At 43.7% G+C, this 14,900-nt stretch overlaps 1 protein-coding gene across 1 annotated transcript; it reads left to right on the top strand.

The window, feature by feature from the left end:
- The first annotated feature begins 1,818 nt into the window (after positions 1-1,818).
- UTP11 (UTP11 small subunit processome component) lies at positions 1,819-13,653 on the top strand. Its single transcript, XM_052638156.1, has 8 exons — positions 1,819-1,953; positions 5,471-5,532; positions 6,727-6,829; positions 8,091-8,204; positions 8,710-8,803; positions 8,900-9,030; positions 12,565-12,675; positions 13,398-13,653. The coding sequence occupies exons 1-8, from the start codon at positions 1,891-1,893 to the stop codon at positions 13,479-13,481; spliced, it is 762 nt and encodes a 253-aa protein (XP_052494116.1). The 5' UTR covers positions 1,819-1,890; the 3' UTR covers positions 13,482-13,653.
- The last annotated feature ends 1,247 nt before the right edge of the window (positions 13,654-14,900 follow it).

Genomic DNA, 14,900 nt, shown 5'->3' with positions numbered 1-14,900 from the left:
CTGAGATTCTTTCAGCCACACCTTGAGGGTGTGACTTAGAGCTTTGTAACTAGTGCCATAATATGACTTCTCTGTTCAACTATGAGCCCTTTGACAGCCCTATGAGGCAAGCAGTGTATGCTATTATTATCCTTGGCTTATGCATGAGAAAAATGATGCCATTAAAGTCAAGTAACTGTGTGTGTGTGTGTAGTTAGGGCAAATTCTGGACCAAAAGATATAAAAAGACCAAAAAATCCAACTATCCCTTCCTGGGTTGCAGCAGCAAAAATCAGGTGTCGAGAGCTAAGAAGGCAGGGTAGCCCCCTGCACTCAACACTATAAAGGGGTGGGCAGAACACACCTAAGCAACTCCTCTGGCCTGAACCCTGGACACACCCTTGTCCTCACCCCTAATAAGGCACCAGCCTCCCCTCCCAGCTCTTCCCCAGAAAGGGAACCTGTTACTTTTTTTTGCTCCTGCTTGGAGTGGCAGGGGCCGCAGTAAAGTCCTGCCTGAATTTCTTGTCTAGTCTCTGTTGTTCAGTCGTTCTGACTCTGTGACCCCTTGGACTGCAGCACACCAGGCTTCCCTGTCCTTCAACATCTCCCCGAGCTCACTCAAACTCATGTTGAGTTGGTGATGCCATCCAACCATCTTGACTTCTGTCATTCTCTTCTCCTCCTGCCTTCAATCTTTCCCAGTATCAGGATCTTTTCTAATGAGTCAGCTCTTCACATTAGGTGGCTAAAGTACTGGAGCTTCAGCTTCAGCATCAGTTCAGTTCAGTTGCTCCGTTGTGTCTGACTCTTTGCAACCCCATGGACTGCAGCACTCCAGGCTTCCCTGTTCATCACTAACTCCCTGGCATCAATCCTTCCAATGAATATTAAGGATTGATTTCCTTTAGAATTGACTGGTTTGATCTCCTTGCAGTCCAAGGGACTCTCAAGAGTCTTCTCCAACACTACAGTTTAAAAGCATCAGTTCTTCAGCGCTCAGCCTTCTTTATGATCCAACTTTCACATCCACACCTCTAGTCAGTTTCTCTTGATTGGGGAAGGCCAGGAACCCTTGTCAGTATCAGAGTAACCTGTCCAACGTTATGTAGACAACAAGTGTGGAGAAGGCAATGGCATCCCACTCCAGTACTCTTGCCTGGAAAATCCATGGACGGAGGAGCCTGGTAGGCTGCAATCCATGGAGTCGCTAAGAGTCAGATATGACTGAGTGACTTCACTTTCACTTTTTACTTTCTTGCATTGGAGAAGGAAATGGCAAACCCACTCGTGTTCTTGCCTGGAGAATCCCAGGGACGGGGAGCCTGGTGGGCTGCCGTCTACGGGGTCGCACAGAGTCGGACACGACTGAAGCGACTTAGCAGCAGCAGCAGACAACAAGTGGCAGAGCAACAGGTAGTTTTAAGGACTCTTGTCTCTCTTTAGAGCGGCCTTCCCGATACACCGGGAAATTCACAAGGCTCCTAGCTTTAAACTTACCGCTTAAATACAGCAAGTGGAGCAGCGCTGGTAGGAGACCGCGCATGCGCACACTCCAGGGCCAATTCTGTCCGAGGGCTGCGCCAGCCACGTGTTCCCAGGTGCCAACGCGGAGCTGAGCGCGAAGGCGAGGTTTCGGTACACGTGGACACGCTCTGGCGAATAAGAACGGGAGGTTGTAGAGTCACGAGACTAGACCTAGAGAACTACACTTCCCAGAAGTAGCCTGTGGTGGACGCCTTTACTAGATGACGTATATCCGGAAAGACTGGCGCTGGATAGGCTGCGGGGAGGAAGTGGGCGGTTCTAAGCCTCAGTGGCTTGGCTTATTTCCGGTAGGATCCGTGGTCCAGCGGCTGAAGCGGTGAGAAACCGGCGTTGTGTACAGAACTTTTCCAGAAGGGAGCAGACATGGCGGCGGCATTTCGGAAGGCGGCTAAGTCCCGGCAGCGGGAACACAGAGAGCGAAGCCAGGTAGGGTCCCACAGGCCCCATTGAGCGCTTGCCGGTGGCCCCATGTGCTATTACCGCCCCAGCCCTCCCTACCCCCCAGCCTGCGGATCTTGGCCTTCTCTGTGCGGGCATGGTACAAGTAAATACATGTAAATATATGCTAGCGACGCCGGCGTGGCTGGGGCGGAGCCTTGCCGTTGGGGAGGAGGGGATGTTCGTTCTCTCTAGGAAAAGAACGGCTGTCCTTAATCCTGGGAGATAAAGCTATCTTGCAAGGTTTCGGTGAGGTGGTTAAATAAGATATTGTGTGTAAAGTGTTTGATTTTCTTACGGGAAGTTGAGGTCAAAGTTCACACAGCCATTAAGTGTCCCGACTGGAACTGGAGTCCGCATTTAAAGATGCTCAGCTCTGTCCACTGCGTCTGTGGGCTGAGCCCGAAGAGAGATCGGTGTTACTAATGCAGTATCATCATCATGCCTGAGTTTTGAGGATCTGCTGCATATGCTTTTTGTTATGTCTCCCCCTGTAATGTTCATGTTTTCCAAGCCCATTATATAGATGGGGAAAATGAGGTTCACAGAACAGAATTGGCTTGCCCGGTCATAAACACCAGATTCAGGCCAGGTGAACGGTTGTAGGACTTTTGTGCGGGGTGTCCCTTGAGTGGGAATTCGTTTAATGTAGTCAGAATCCATTATTCCACTACTCTCAGGAATCACACAATATCCTATCCAGAAAGGCCCTTAGGGATGTCTGGTCCAGCTTCACATTACAGATGGGAAAGGGAGAAGAATGTGTTTAAAGTTGCGTCACTGATGGGATGGGATGGAACTAAGGCCTCCAACCACAGTTCAGTCTTCCGCCTTAATAGCATTTATCAGACATTTATTGTGAACTTGCTGTGTGCCCAGTGATGTGTTTGGACTAGTGTAATTTGCCACCTTATTTGAACTTATATATAGATACGTCTAAAAGTAATAATGGCTTAGCAGTGCTTACTGTGTGCCAGAGCCAGACGAAGTGCAGAATGCTTTATTACCTCATTTAGCTCTCACTAGTGTGTGAAAGTAGGTACTACTATTACGTTACATTTGCTGATGGAGAAGCTAAGGCTCAGATAGGTTAAATAATTTGCCCAAAGGCATACACCTATAGCTGGAAGTTGACAAAGTCAGGGATCAGATCTCTGAATCCAAAGGCCACCAAGGGTTGGACGAAGAAGCAGCTTTGTAAGAGATGTGTGAGGAATGCCCAGTGAGAGGGGGAGAAAAAAAAGAAAAAAAAAATTCTTGAAAAAAGGAAAAACAAAAATTCCCAACAAGAAGCATGAGTGGGAAGAGGAGAGATGATGAGAGAAAGCATCACTGTGAGATCTGTTGGACTTGGAAGGCAATGATAATAGCTGTCTCTTTGAGCACTGACCATATGCTAGGTGCAGCCTAACCGTGCTGTATAAGTATTATCTCGTAATCCTACAACATCCCTGTGAGGAGGATGTTATCCTCATTTTACAAGTGAGGAATCTGATGCTTAAAGAGCTTGACTAGTGTGACCAAAGGCACAGTTTTGAGCAGTTGATTTAGATTCATAGAGAAGACAGAGGCCATGTGTGAGTGGGAGTAGAGGGTCTTTGTGGGAGAGGTGAGAAGGCCTTATTGGAAAGGGTGGTAAACACATTGAAGAGAGCAGTCCCTTTTTGAGTAAAGTTTGGACTCTCCTGTAGGTCCTCACTGTGGCAGTGGGGGAGCACTGGAAGATAGTTGGTATGGAGGGGGTAATTATGGGAACTATTTCCGATTCAGTGCCAGGCTTCCTTCTGTAATGCAGGTGTACATTCAAGTGGACATGACAGATTTCAAGATTTCTGCCTTAACCTTGTTGCTCTTTTGACGCTTGGGTTTTCTTTCTCTACTGTCACCCTCCCTTTGCTGTAATTAAAACAATGATCAGGAGGGGGCTTGGGTATTCTTTTAAATACTAAGTTATTTCTTGCATCACTTCAGGGGTGAGGATGAGAAAGGAGACTTAAAAATCCTGTCCAAGTTATTATAGAAGTTTAAACAGTGAGTTTACATACTTCCTCAAAGATCGAGATCATTCCGAGTGGAAGAGGATGCAGTGTAGGAGAGTGGGGAAGAGCAGATTGTGGCCCCAGATAGAATGGGTCTAGTTCTAGCTTTGCCACTTACTAGTTCTGTCTGTGTTCTTGGGCAAGCTGTTCGTTAAACTGCCTTGCCTTTTTGGAAAAATGGGATAACAGTTGTGCCTGCTTTATCTGCTTTCCATGATTGTTTGGGGATAAATGAGATTGTGTTTAATGAGCCTACCAGATTACTTTGTAGCAGTGATTCTTTTTTTTTTTTCCACATTGATAAAAATTTTACTCATGTTATATACTCATCCTTATAGGAGAATAGGCTTTTTTTTTTTAAACCTTCTGGGAATGTCAAAGCTCCTAGATGTTACAAACTAAAGTAAAAGTACATGCAAATTCTTTATATTGATTTTTTTCTTTCCTTTAATTTTATGTTTTCAAAATTGCCTAAGATGTAGTAGTAATTTTTAGCAAACTTGTCCTGTTATGATGATGAAGGCAAAAGTTGCTAGCACTGACCTTGCCATACGTTAAGTGCTGAACAAGTGATAGCTTGTACAAAGATAATACCAAGATTTAATCCTCGTACCTCCCATGTTAAACAAGTTCTCTATCAGAGAAAGTATTTTCTGTCATTCTTGGTTTTCTCTCATGCTTTGTACCAAAATTAGAATTCTAACAGTACACATATGCTGGGCAGCTGCTATGTGCAGGCAGCTACCACTTTAAAGTCTCATTTAATTCTCAGGGTAATCATGAGAAGTAGGTCCTGTTATTCTCACTTTATAGTTGTTGTTCAGTTGCTTAATCATGTCCGACTCTGCGACCCCATGGACTGCAGCACGCCAGGCTTCCCTGTCCTCTGCTATCTCCTGGAGTTTGCTCAAGTTCATGTCCATTGAGTCGGTGATACTATCTAACCATCTCATTCTTTGCCACCCTCTTTTCCTTTGTCTTCAATCTTTTGAAGCTTTTTATACTTACAAAACAGCAACTCAGAAAATGAAGTGACTTGCGCAAGGTCATAGATTGTTAAGAGGTACAGCTTGGATTTGAACCCAGTTCTTCAGACTCTAAATTTAGCTCTCTTAACCACAGTTGCTTCCCTGTTACTATGTTTTCCCTTCGTAGTATTTTATAAACCCCCTGGATTAAGTCCGTAGTAATTTTAGTACAACTGGCAACTGCTCGCTTAGTGCCGAGTCATTGTTGCCTTTCTCTGTCCTTAATAGGCCAAGAAACCTACCATGGCAGTACTTGTGGCCTCTCATCCTTGGGCAGAGCCCAGTCGGGGGAGGGAGGGAACAGGGGAGCACGTTGGCCGCCGGGATATGGTTTTACTGAGCGCTCCAGAGACTCTTGTTCCTGTCAGGTGTCATGTTGATTCGGATATGTGTTTGCTGAGGAAGCTAAGCACTTTTTTTTTTCCTTTTGTTTTCTAGCCCGGCTTTCGAAAACGTCTGGGCCTGCTGGAGAAAAAGAAAGATTACAAGCTTCGTGCAGAGTGAGTGCAGTCCTTCTAGTAGAGGTGCTGCCAAAAAAGCTTACAACCTCCCTGTATTGCAGCTGAACTGCCTGAGTGTCCAACAACGGACAGTTTCCTGCTATTGATAAAATGGCCAAAAGCTCTGGCAGCCTGTCAGATACTTTTCTGGGACCCTAAACTTCTCTCTTTGTTTAGACAGAGCATTATTTAACTGTCATTGCGTTGTGAATTTTTTTTATTATGTTGTTCCAGATCGTTTTCTCATGGTGGCTTTGATTTGCTTCTGCCTTGGTGTTTGAGCCAAAAGCTGAATCTTTTTTTTCTCTCTCTTTTCTTGACATTCAAGATAAAATCTAACATTCCAGTTGTTGAGTCTCTTGCATCACTGTGTGTGGTGTGGAATGAAGAGATGTGAAAGACGGATTCATGGGACTGAGCGTGGGTGATAGTGAACTCTGAAAACATCTTATAAAACAATTATCCCCATTCTTCTTCTTCTTTAGCACTTTATTTGCAAAGTGTTTTATAATTATTTGTTAGCCATGCATGTCAGCTGAGGTCCTTTTTTATGCTCCCAGAGCAGATGGTGATGGATTCAGTGAGTTGCTCTGGGTCCCAGAGTTTTTCAGGCAAATAATAATAATAACTGAGACAGTGTTCTCTGAGAGTTATCATTTTTAGACTTAAGTTATCCCACCTGGCAACCTTGAGGGGATACTGTTATCCCGCCCATTTCCCAAATTAAATAGGGATGCAGAGTGGTTAACTAACCTACCCAAGATTACTCAGCCAGAAGCGGTGGAGTCAGGGTTTGAACACAGACTGTCTGGCTCCAGAGTCCACGATTTCAGTCGCTGTGCTGTGCTGCAGCGTGTAGTTTCTGAATCTTAATTTGGTTACTCGGTGCTCAGACTTGCCTCATAATCCCGTCTGAGTAGTTCTAATTTGTGCTTTGTTGGGTCTCTCCCTGTAACGATGTAAATGGCACTAAAACTTACATGGAAAACGGACTGTTATTAGTTTCAGGTAGAACTGGGATAGGAGTGAAACCACAGGTGAACGAGGTCTGCAGCAGTGGAGTGTGGATCAAATCTAGTCACCACTTCAGCTCTTTTGAGTTTCATTTTGTGTATATCACTAGATGCTTGTAAAGTTTGCTTGTTGTGTTTTTTTCTTCTTTTCTGCTGTGAACTTGTATAACCTGCTTTTTAGTGATTACCGGAAAAAGCAAGAATACCTCAGAGCTCTCCAGAAAAAGGCTCTGGAAAAAAATCCAGATGAATTCTACTATAAAATGACCCGGGTTAAACTCCAGGTGAGTGCCTAATGGATCAGTTGGTATTTTGAGCTCCAGCTCAAAAAGGAAAATAGGGATGAGGGAGGAGATGGAGAGAGGATCCTGGGCTTTTATTTAGCCCTTCTCCAGTTGGTCAGATGCTCCTGGTCAGTAATCCAAGGTGAAGCTGCCCTTTCACGAGCTGCATGCGTTTCTGCCCATGAGTCTCAGTTGTTTGATGCCTGGAACCGTTCCTGTTCTTTTTCCCCCCTTTTTTTTTACGTTATAAAAGTAAAACCCGAACTTTATTGTTGCTTTTTGCCTTTGGAAGGATTTTACACACAGGCTTCAATCTTCAGAATACCCTAGATTCAGTAGAAAAACCATTTAAATGAAATTTTGTACAGTAGAAACTTTTCAGCAATCAAAATTTAGACTGTAAAAAAATGCATGCAGAACATGCTTTTCTGAAAATATTGAACAAAGCACTGAATGCAGAATGAAAATAAGATTTCAATTCCACCAAAAGTAGTCATCATAGAAGGTGTGAAAGTCACTGTTCACCTAAAAAAAAATATTATCCACAGACATATCCTAACTCTAGGACTGGCTTTAGAAAGTCTTCAACTTCTTGCTTTCATAGCAGTGAGGTGAATATGATTGAGCTCTGGAACGTGATCTGTATCCTCCCTGCTACAGTAGGGAGAAGGTGACTGTCTTCTGTAGGTCTGATCCCTGTCTTGAGCAGTTCCCCATCCTCCTCCTTCACTTCCTCTGTGAGATCCACTGTGACAGTCCTGAACATCATAGCCTCAGTCATATCCTCTGTTGTAGTGATCTTGATGACACGAGCTGCCGTAGGTAGATCTCCCCGTGTAGATTCCTGGTGTAGGATTATGTGGTCTTTTTGCTTTAGAGTAGTCAACTCTGATCCTAACGTTCATCAAGCTCCATTCCATTGGCACACTCTTTTGCTTCCTTGGCATCATCTACATTTTCAAAGTATACAGTCCTGAACATCTAGACTGCTGGTCACAATGCAGTAGACATGTCAGCCATTGAGCCATATTTAGAGAACACTTCTTTTAGACCTCTAGCTGTAGTGTGCAGGTTCAATCCAAATACTGCCGGAGCTGTTCTGAGTTGGTGACAGGAGGTGCTGAGTTGAACATGTGTCTTAGAGGCCTGGTTCATTGAGTGGCTGTTATATGTAGCCTTTGGTCCAGCCATGAACTGTGCCTACAACTTGTTAGTGATTTTATTCTAATAGGAACTGTATCTTCCCGATTTGGATTTTTAGGATGGAGTTCATGTTATTAAGGAGACGAAGGAAGAAGTAACTCCAGAACAGCTGAAGCTAATGAGAACTCAGGATATCAAATATATAGAAATGAAAAGAGTTGCGGAAGCAAAGGTAACAACTAAAAATGTTTATTCTGATATGTTTTTGTTGGTTAAGAAAAGAAATAGAAATCCACTGGTCTCAAGTTATAAGTTGATTCCTTTTGGCATTTCTTAAAGTACACTTAATTATGATAATGTTTTAAAGGTATAGTTAGCATGGTGGAGTAGAAAGAGGTCAAGTTTGAGAATGAGACAGATTTAGGTTTAAATTCGGACTCTGCCTTTTATTAACCCCATGATTATGGACAAATGAACTTCCTGGGGCTGTTTCCTTATTTCTATCTCATAGAATTTTTATTATAAGGCTTCAGTGAGTTTTGTGCAATGCCTGGCTATGCCCGTAGCTGACATATGATTGGTGCTTGATACATTTTAGTGATCCTTTTTTTTGAAAGAATGGACCAGATTCTTTGCTGGCTGGTGATAATGATGTGAAATGGTCTAAACTTTTGCAAATTCATTTCTGATATCATAGAAGAACCCAACATAAAATGAGACCATATTCTGTGTTCCAGAAAATTGAAAGACTAAAAGCAGAGCTCCATCTGCTGGATTTCCAGGGGAAGCAACAGAATAAACATGTTTTTTTTTTTGACACCAAAAAGGAAGGTATGAAATGTTTGAAGGTTTCTGGGACGGTCTAGCGTGTTGGTCTGTGTTGTTTGGTGTTAGAGACAGCGCCTTAAGGATTGTCTTGACTTTTAGTTGAACAGTTTGATATTGCCACTCACCTGCGAACAGCCCCAGAACTAGTTGACAGAGTCTTCAACAGACCCACGATAGAGACCTTGCAGAAGGAGAAAGTGAAAGGAGTTAACAATCAGACGCGATTGAAGGTAAGTTTCTCCATTTTTCTTCAGGTCTGAGTTTATGGGAATCTAGGTTCCTTTCCTCCTTCCCCCCACTGTCCACCGCCCGCCCCCCCCCCCCCACCACCTCCAGCATTCCATAAGATTATTTGTGGAAAAAGTACTAAGTTCTCTTAGGGAAGTGGAAGGAGAATTTGGTGATGGGAATGGAAGTGGAGGAAGGTTTCTTAGTTTCTGAGGTTGGAGGATGTGTGGCATAGTGGTCAGGAGCATAGGTTCTGGTCTTTAGGTCTGCATTTATTTTCTTCTTCTTCTTCTTCTTTTTTTTTTTTTTCTTTTTTGGCCATGCTGTGAAGTTTGTGAGATCTTGGTTCCTGACCAGAAATTGAATCTGGGCCCCAGCAAAGCACAAGGTCCTAACCGTTGCACCACCAGGGAATTCCCTAAGTCTGCATTTGACTCCACCTCTGACCCTGGGCTTATGCTTTCAGTGCTGTTAACAGATGGTAACAGTTTTAAAATACAGAGAAGGGGGAAGGAGGACACTGAAGATGAAGGGATTTGGTATACTTTGATATTAAACCTTTACCAGTGCCTGTGCATATCCAAAGGTCTTTCATGTTCTGCATTTGTAGCCCAGATTTGTATCAGTTTGTCCTTATGGTGTTTTCCATTGCTGTAACTGGGTTCATGCAGAAGACATGCTTTTTCTCCAAGTCTTCTGGAGTTGAACTCTCACTTGTGACTGATTCATTTAAAAAACTGCTGTCAATGTGTTTCAGGCAGACAGCTGTTCTGTTTTGATTTGAATCATTTACACCGCATCAGCTTTGCTTCCAATGTTTAATTTCACAGCAGCTTCTCTAGCTCAGAGGCAGCTAAACTTGCTTTAGTAATATAAATACCCGTAATTAGTTTGACTATATTGGGTAATCCCATAAATTTGACAGTCTGTGCAATGAAGTGAAAACAAAAGCTGTCTGAAACCACTGCTGTCAGACTATGCTAGGATCGGTGAATTGCTTAAGTCTGAGGCCCAGTAATAGTCCCCTCTTTGTAGATAACACTTCCGGCTGAAGAGCCGGCTGAGCCAGTGTTCTAGTGCTGACCTTGTTTGTCAGGGAGTTGTGTTTTCAATTAGCTGCGTTACTGACACGTCTCAAGTATTGCAGTAGTCCCGAAAGAGATTGGTCCCGCGTAGGGTATTTCACCAACATACCTTTGGAGAAGCTGGGAAAGTTTGAATCTTGCCCTTATGTCTGGTGGTGGTGGTGGTTTTAAATCAATTATTTAAAGCAAAATTATTTTGATTAATAAGAGACTGCTTACTCCTTGGAAGAAAAGTTATGACCAACCTAGATAGCATATTCAAAAGCAGAGACATTACTTTGCTGACTAAGGTCTGTCTAGTCAAGGCTATGGTTTTTCCTGTGGTCATGTATGGATGTGAGAGTTGGACTGTGAAGAAGGCTGAGTGCCGAAGAATTGATGCGTTTGAACTGTGGTGTTGGAGAAGACTCTTGAGAGTCCCTTGGACTGCAAGGAGATCCAACCAATCCATTCTGAAGGAGATCAGCCCTGGGATTTCTTTGGAAGGAATGAGGCTAAAGCTGAAACACCAGTACTTAGGCTACCTCATGCGAAGAGTTGACTCATTGGAAAAGACTGTGATGCTGGGAGGGATTGGGGGCAGGAGGAGAAGGGGACAACCGAGGATGAGATGGCTGGATGGCACCACGGACTCGATGGACGTGAGTCTGAGTGAACTCCGGGAGTTGGTGATGGACAGGGAGGCCTGGCGTGCTGCGATTCATGGGGTCGCAAAGAGTTGGACATGACTGAGCGACTGAACTGAACTGAGTGGTGGCTTAGGCAGTTTATAGTCTGTAACTTGGAGGGTTTGGGAAATCCATGAATGGGCTTTAGGAAGTCTGTGAACACCTCCTTCCCACCTTAAAAAAATTTTTTTTTTCCACCTTAAAATTTTATGTGACTAGGTAGGTATGTTTGTATGAATTTATACAAACATATATGTACATTTATGTGAAGAAAGACTTTCCAGAAAAAGAAAGAATCCAAAGCTTTCATCAGTTTCTCAGAAATCCATAATTCCCTCGTACTGAAGGACCATTCAGAAAATGAAGATCATGGCATCCGGTCCCATCACTTCATGGGAAATAGATGGGGAAACAGTGGAAACAGTGTCAGACTTTATTTTTTTAGGCTCCAAAGTCACTGCAGATGGTGATTGCAGCCATGAAATTAAAAGACGCGTACTCCTTGGAAGAAAAGTTAATGACTAACCTAGATAGTATATTCAAAAGCAGAGACATTACTTTGCTGACTAAGGTCCGTCTAGTCAAGGCTATGGTTTTTCCTGTGGTTATGTATGGATGTGAGAGTTGGACTGTGAAGAAGGCTGAGTGCCGAAGAATTGATGCTTTTGAACTGTAGTGTTGGAGAAGACTCTTGAGAGTCCCTTGGACTGCAAGGAGATCCACCCAGTCCATTCTGAAGGAGATCAGCCCTGGGATTTCTTTGGAAGGAATGATGCTAAAGCTGAAACTCCAGTACTTTGGCCACCTCATGCGAAGAGCTGACTCATTGGAAAAGACTCTGATGCTGGGAAGGATTGGGGGCAGGAGGAGAAGGGGATGACCGAGGATGAGATGGCTGGATGGCATCACTGACTGGATGGACGTGAGTCTGAGTGAACTCCGGGAGATGGTGATGGACAGGGAGGCCTGGCGTACTGCGATTCATGGGGTTGCAGAGTCGGCCACGACTGCGCGACTGAACTGAACTAACTGAAGGACCATTTCTTTCTTTCTTTTAATTTTTGGTTGCCCTGGGTCTTGTTGCTGCACGGGGGTTTTCTCTGGTTGTGGTGAGCAGGGCCTACTCTCTCACGGTTACAGCTCATCGTGGTGGTTTTTCTTGTTCTGGAGCATGGGCTCTAGGGCTTGCCGGCTCAATAGTTGTGACACGTGGGCTTGGTTGCTCTGTGGCACATGAAATCTTCCCGGACGAGGGTTCAAACCTGTGTCCCCTGCACTGGCAGGAGAATTCCTATCCACTGTGTCACCAAGGAAGAGTGAAGGACCATTGGACTTTGAGGGGTCATCAGCAGTGAGAATTTTCAGGTCAGGTTTTACTGACAGAGCCGTTCTGCTCTCTTGAGCTCTGTGGTTACTGCCCAGGGACCCTTCTCTGCTTCTCTCTATACTGCGTCACGTTAGGTGACTGGGATGCTCACACAAAGGGTGAAGCAGCTCCGAGTAGTAGTGGAAAGATTCCTGGGATCTGTGAGTCTCGAGGCGCAGTCCTGCCTCTGCTCCAGGTGAACCGTGTGTCCCTGGGTAAGTCACCAAGGTTCCATTGGCCTCTGGAATGCAGTGCTCTTAAAATGGACAACTTCAGAGTGTCTTGTTACATTGATTCTGGAGTAAGGAGGGAATTGATGAAACCATTTATGCATTTGGGCCTGAGTGGACTCAAACAGTTTCTTACTCATGTTTATCCTGTTAATTGTTTCACTGAAAATGTGCGCTTCCTCTGCAGCGGATAGCGAGAGAGAGGCAGAAGCAGTATGACTGCCTGACACAGCGGATTGAGCGCGAGAAGAAATTGTTCGTTATTGCACAGAAAATTCAGACTCGCAAAGATCTTCTGGTGAGGAGAGAGAGCCTTAGGCATTCATTTTATTTTTTTCCTTGTAAAGGTCTTAACTGAAACTGGATTTCAGCTTTGTGTAAATCAACCCCAGTGAAAATGTCTGCTCCTCAGGGGCAGTGGTTTGAGCCAGTGTCTGTTACTCTGACAGTGTTGAAATGTTCCTTGATTAAGAAGGTAATAAGGGGCTTATTAGTCAGTGCTTTGGAACAGCCAAGGGTAGGATTGGGTGGCATGTGAACTTTATAGCTTATGAATAGCTATCTGTAACATTTAAACAGGTTAACAAAACAGTGCGTGTCGTTCACTGGTATTTAAAAATAGACAACATTGTATAGTTAAATAGCAGAGCTAAGGAATATAAGATGCCCCTTTCATATTATTATCATTCCTCTAAATGTCAAATTCTTTGGCTTTGCAGATCATTTTGGTCTGCCTTTCTCAACTGGGGTTCCGTAAGAGAAGCCCTACCAAAAAAGAAAAAAAAAATTATTTGAGTACCTTTCTTCTCAGTTTTCACAAGAACTTCTGCACAGCCAACATCATTAGGGAAAGAAGCCTGGGGGAGGACCTGAGTCATCCAGTCAGGGATGCCTTAGGATGAAGGGCTTTGTCTCTTTTGAATGTTGAGATGGGCTGAATTAGGGGCTTTAGTTATCAAACTTTCTATTTTACACAGCCCTCTCCTGTGATTTACTGGTAACTTTTTTATTCTTTTGTAGGATAAAACTCGGAAGGTGAAAGTGAAGAAAGAAACAGTGAACTCCCCAGCTATTTACAAATTTGAGAGTCGTCGTAAACGTTGAAGTGTTATAGATAAGCCATCTCATTCCACGTGGAACAGAGTTTACATTTTCTTTTCCCAGTAACTTCAAATTCCATTGGTCGAAGTGACTTGGTTTTCCTGTTTGTAACCATAGTTTTTTTGTAGATTTGTCATTTGATATGAACAACATTAAAGCCCCTTCCCCCATCTGAGTTGTGGGTTGTTGAATTCAGTCTTTTTTTGGGTTGAGCCGTGCAGCCTCTGAGATCCCAGCTCCCCTACCAGGGATCAAACCCAGGCCCAGGGCAATGAAAGTGCCAAATTCCAATCATTGAACCACCGTGGAGCTCCTGACACCAGTCTTATTTTTATATACTTTCATTTTTTTCATTTTATAAGGAGTATAATCTTTTATATAGCAAATTTGGCAAACAGATGAGTTCATTCCTAACCCCAGTACTTATTCAAGAACAGCAGGTAACTTTTGCATATACTTACAGGCTAGGACATTAGGGGAGTTGGGGTGAACAGCTACCAAGAACATCCTGGTTAAGTTCCTCCATTTTGTGAAAGTTGGCACTGTTGTTGGTTTTTGTGTTTTGGAGTTGTAATTAAATACTTCTATGGCTTACTTTTTTCATTTACTGTTAAATCATTAGCTCTTTTCCATTTGGTTACATCATTAAATTTTTAAAAGTAATATATGCTCACAGTAAAAGTAAATATTTGCATAATGTTTTATCCATTGGATAAACTGATTTTACCCTCATTCATTCTTCATTTATTGGATATTCAGGTGGCTGCATAAGTTAGCCAGTAATGATTTTTTTTTTTACGCTTTACAGCTGTAGGTAGAAACCCTTGGAATCAGGAACTCACAGGGGCACTTCTTTATTGATGAAACTAAGACCAGGCTCTGTGTTCCTACCCTCCTGGCCAGTTCTTGACGGCAAGGCTATAAATGGCTTGGTACAAGCCCTCACCCTGGAAATAGAGACCCCAGCCCCAGGGTGTGTGCAGCAGACACACAGACTTCCCAGAGTTTCACCCTTCCCTTCCCTGCCCGTATAGGGATGGTAGGCCAAGACCAGTCAGGACAGGGCTGAGCATGCTTAGAGGAAATGTGGGAGGAGCAGGATTCTGGGAGGCTTGCTTACACCTCACTCCCTAGAGGGGGAACTGCTCTGTGTGGATTTTAAAGATTAAAAAAAAATGTTAAAACTTAATTTCTGTGACTGTTAGGTTCTGTACAAAGCTTAAAATGAAAGCCTGTTTCGTCAGGGTGTACTCGGTGGGATATAGATCTGGGGCCCCTGGAAAACAGGAAGAAGGGCCAAGGGATTAGAAGCCAGCAGCTTTGCCTTCAGGAAGGAAGTGCTTCCCAGTCTGGAAAGGTGCTGAGCTAAGTGAATGTTGATAGTCTTATGACAAAGACATCTGGAGAGCTGAGACCCGAGCC

Source organism: Budorcas taxicolor, chromosome 3, assembly GCF_023091745.1.
Source record: "Budorcas taxicolor isolate Tak-1 chromosome 3, Takin1.1, whole genome shotgun sequence".
Taxonomy (NCBI): Eukaryota; Metazoa; Chordata; class Mammalia; order Artiodactyla; family Bovidae; genus Budorcas; species Budorcas taxicolor.
Note: the sequence above shows the minus strand (reverse complement) of the source record. Positions and strands in the feature narration are given on the sequence as shown.

What these genes read in the sequence shown, in the direction of transcription:
- UTP11 (XM_052638156.1), top strand. Translation starts at nt 1,891, where the DNA reads ATGGCGGCGGCATTTCGGAAGGCGGCTAAGTCCCGGCAGCGGGAACAC. An exon ending in AAAGAGTTGCGGAAGCAAAG is followed by an intron (nt 8,205 to 8,709) that starts GTAACAACTAAA and finishes TCTGTGTTCCAG; the next exon opens with AAAATTGAAAGACTAAAAGC. An exon ending in ACAATCAGACGCGATTGAAG is followed by an intron (nt 9,031 to 12,564) that starts GTAAGTTTCTCC and finishes CTTCCTCTGCAG; the next exon opens with CGGATAGCGAGAGAGAGGCA.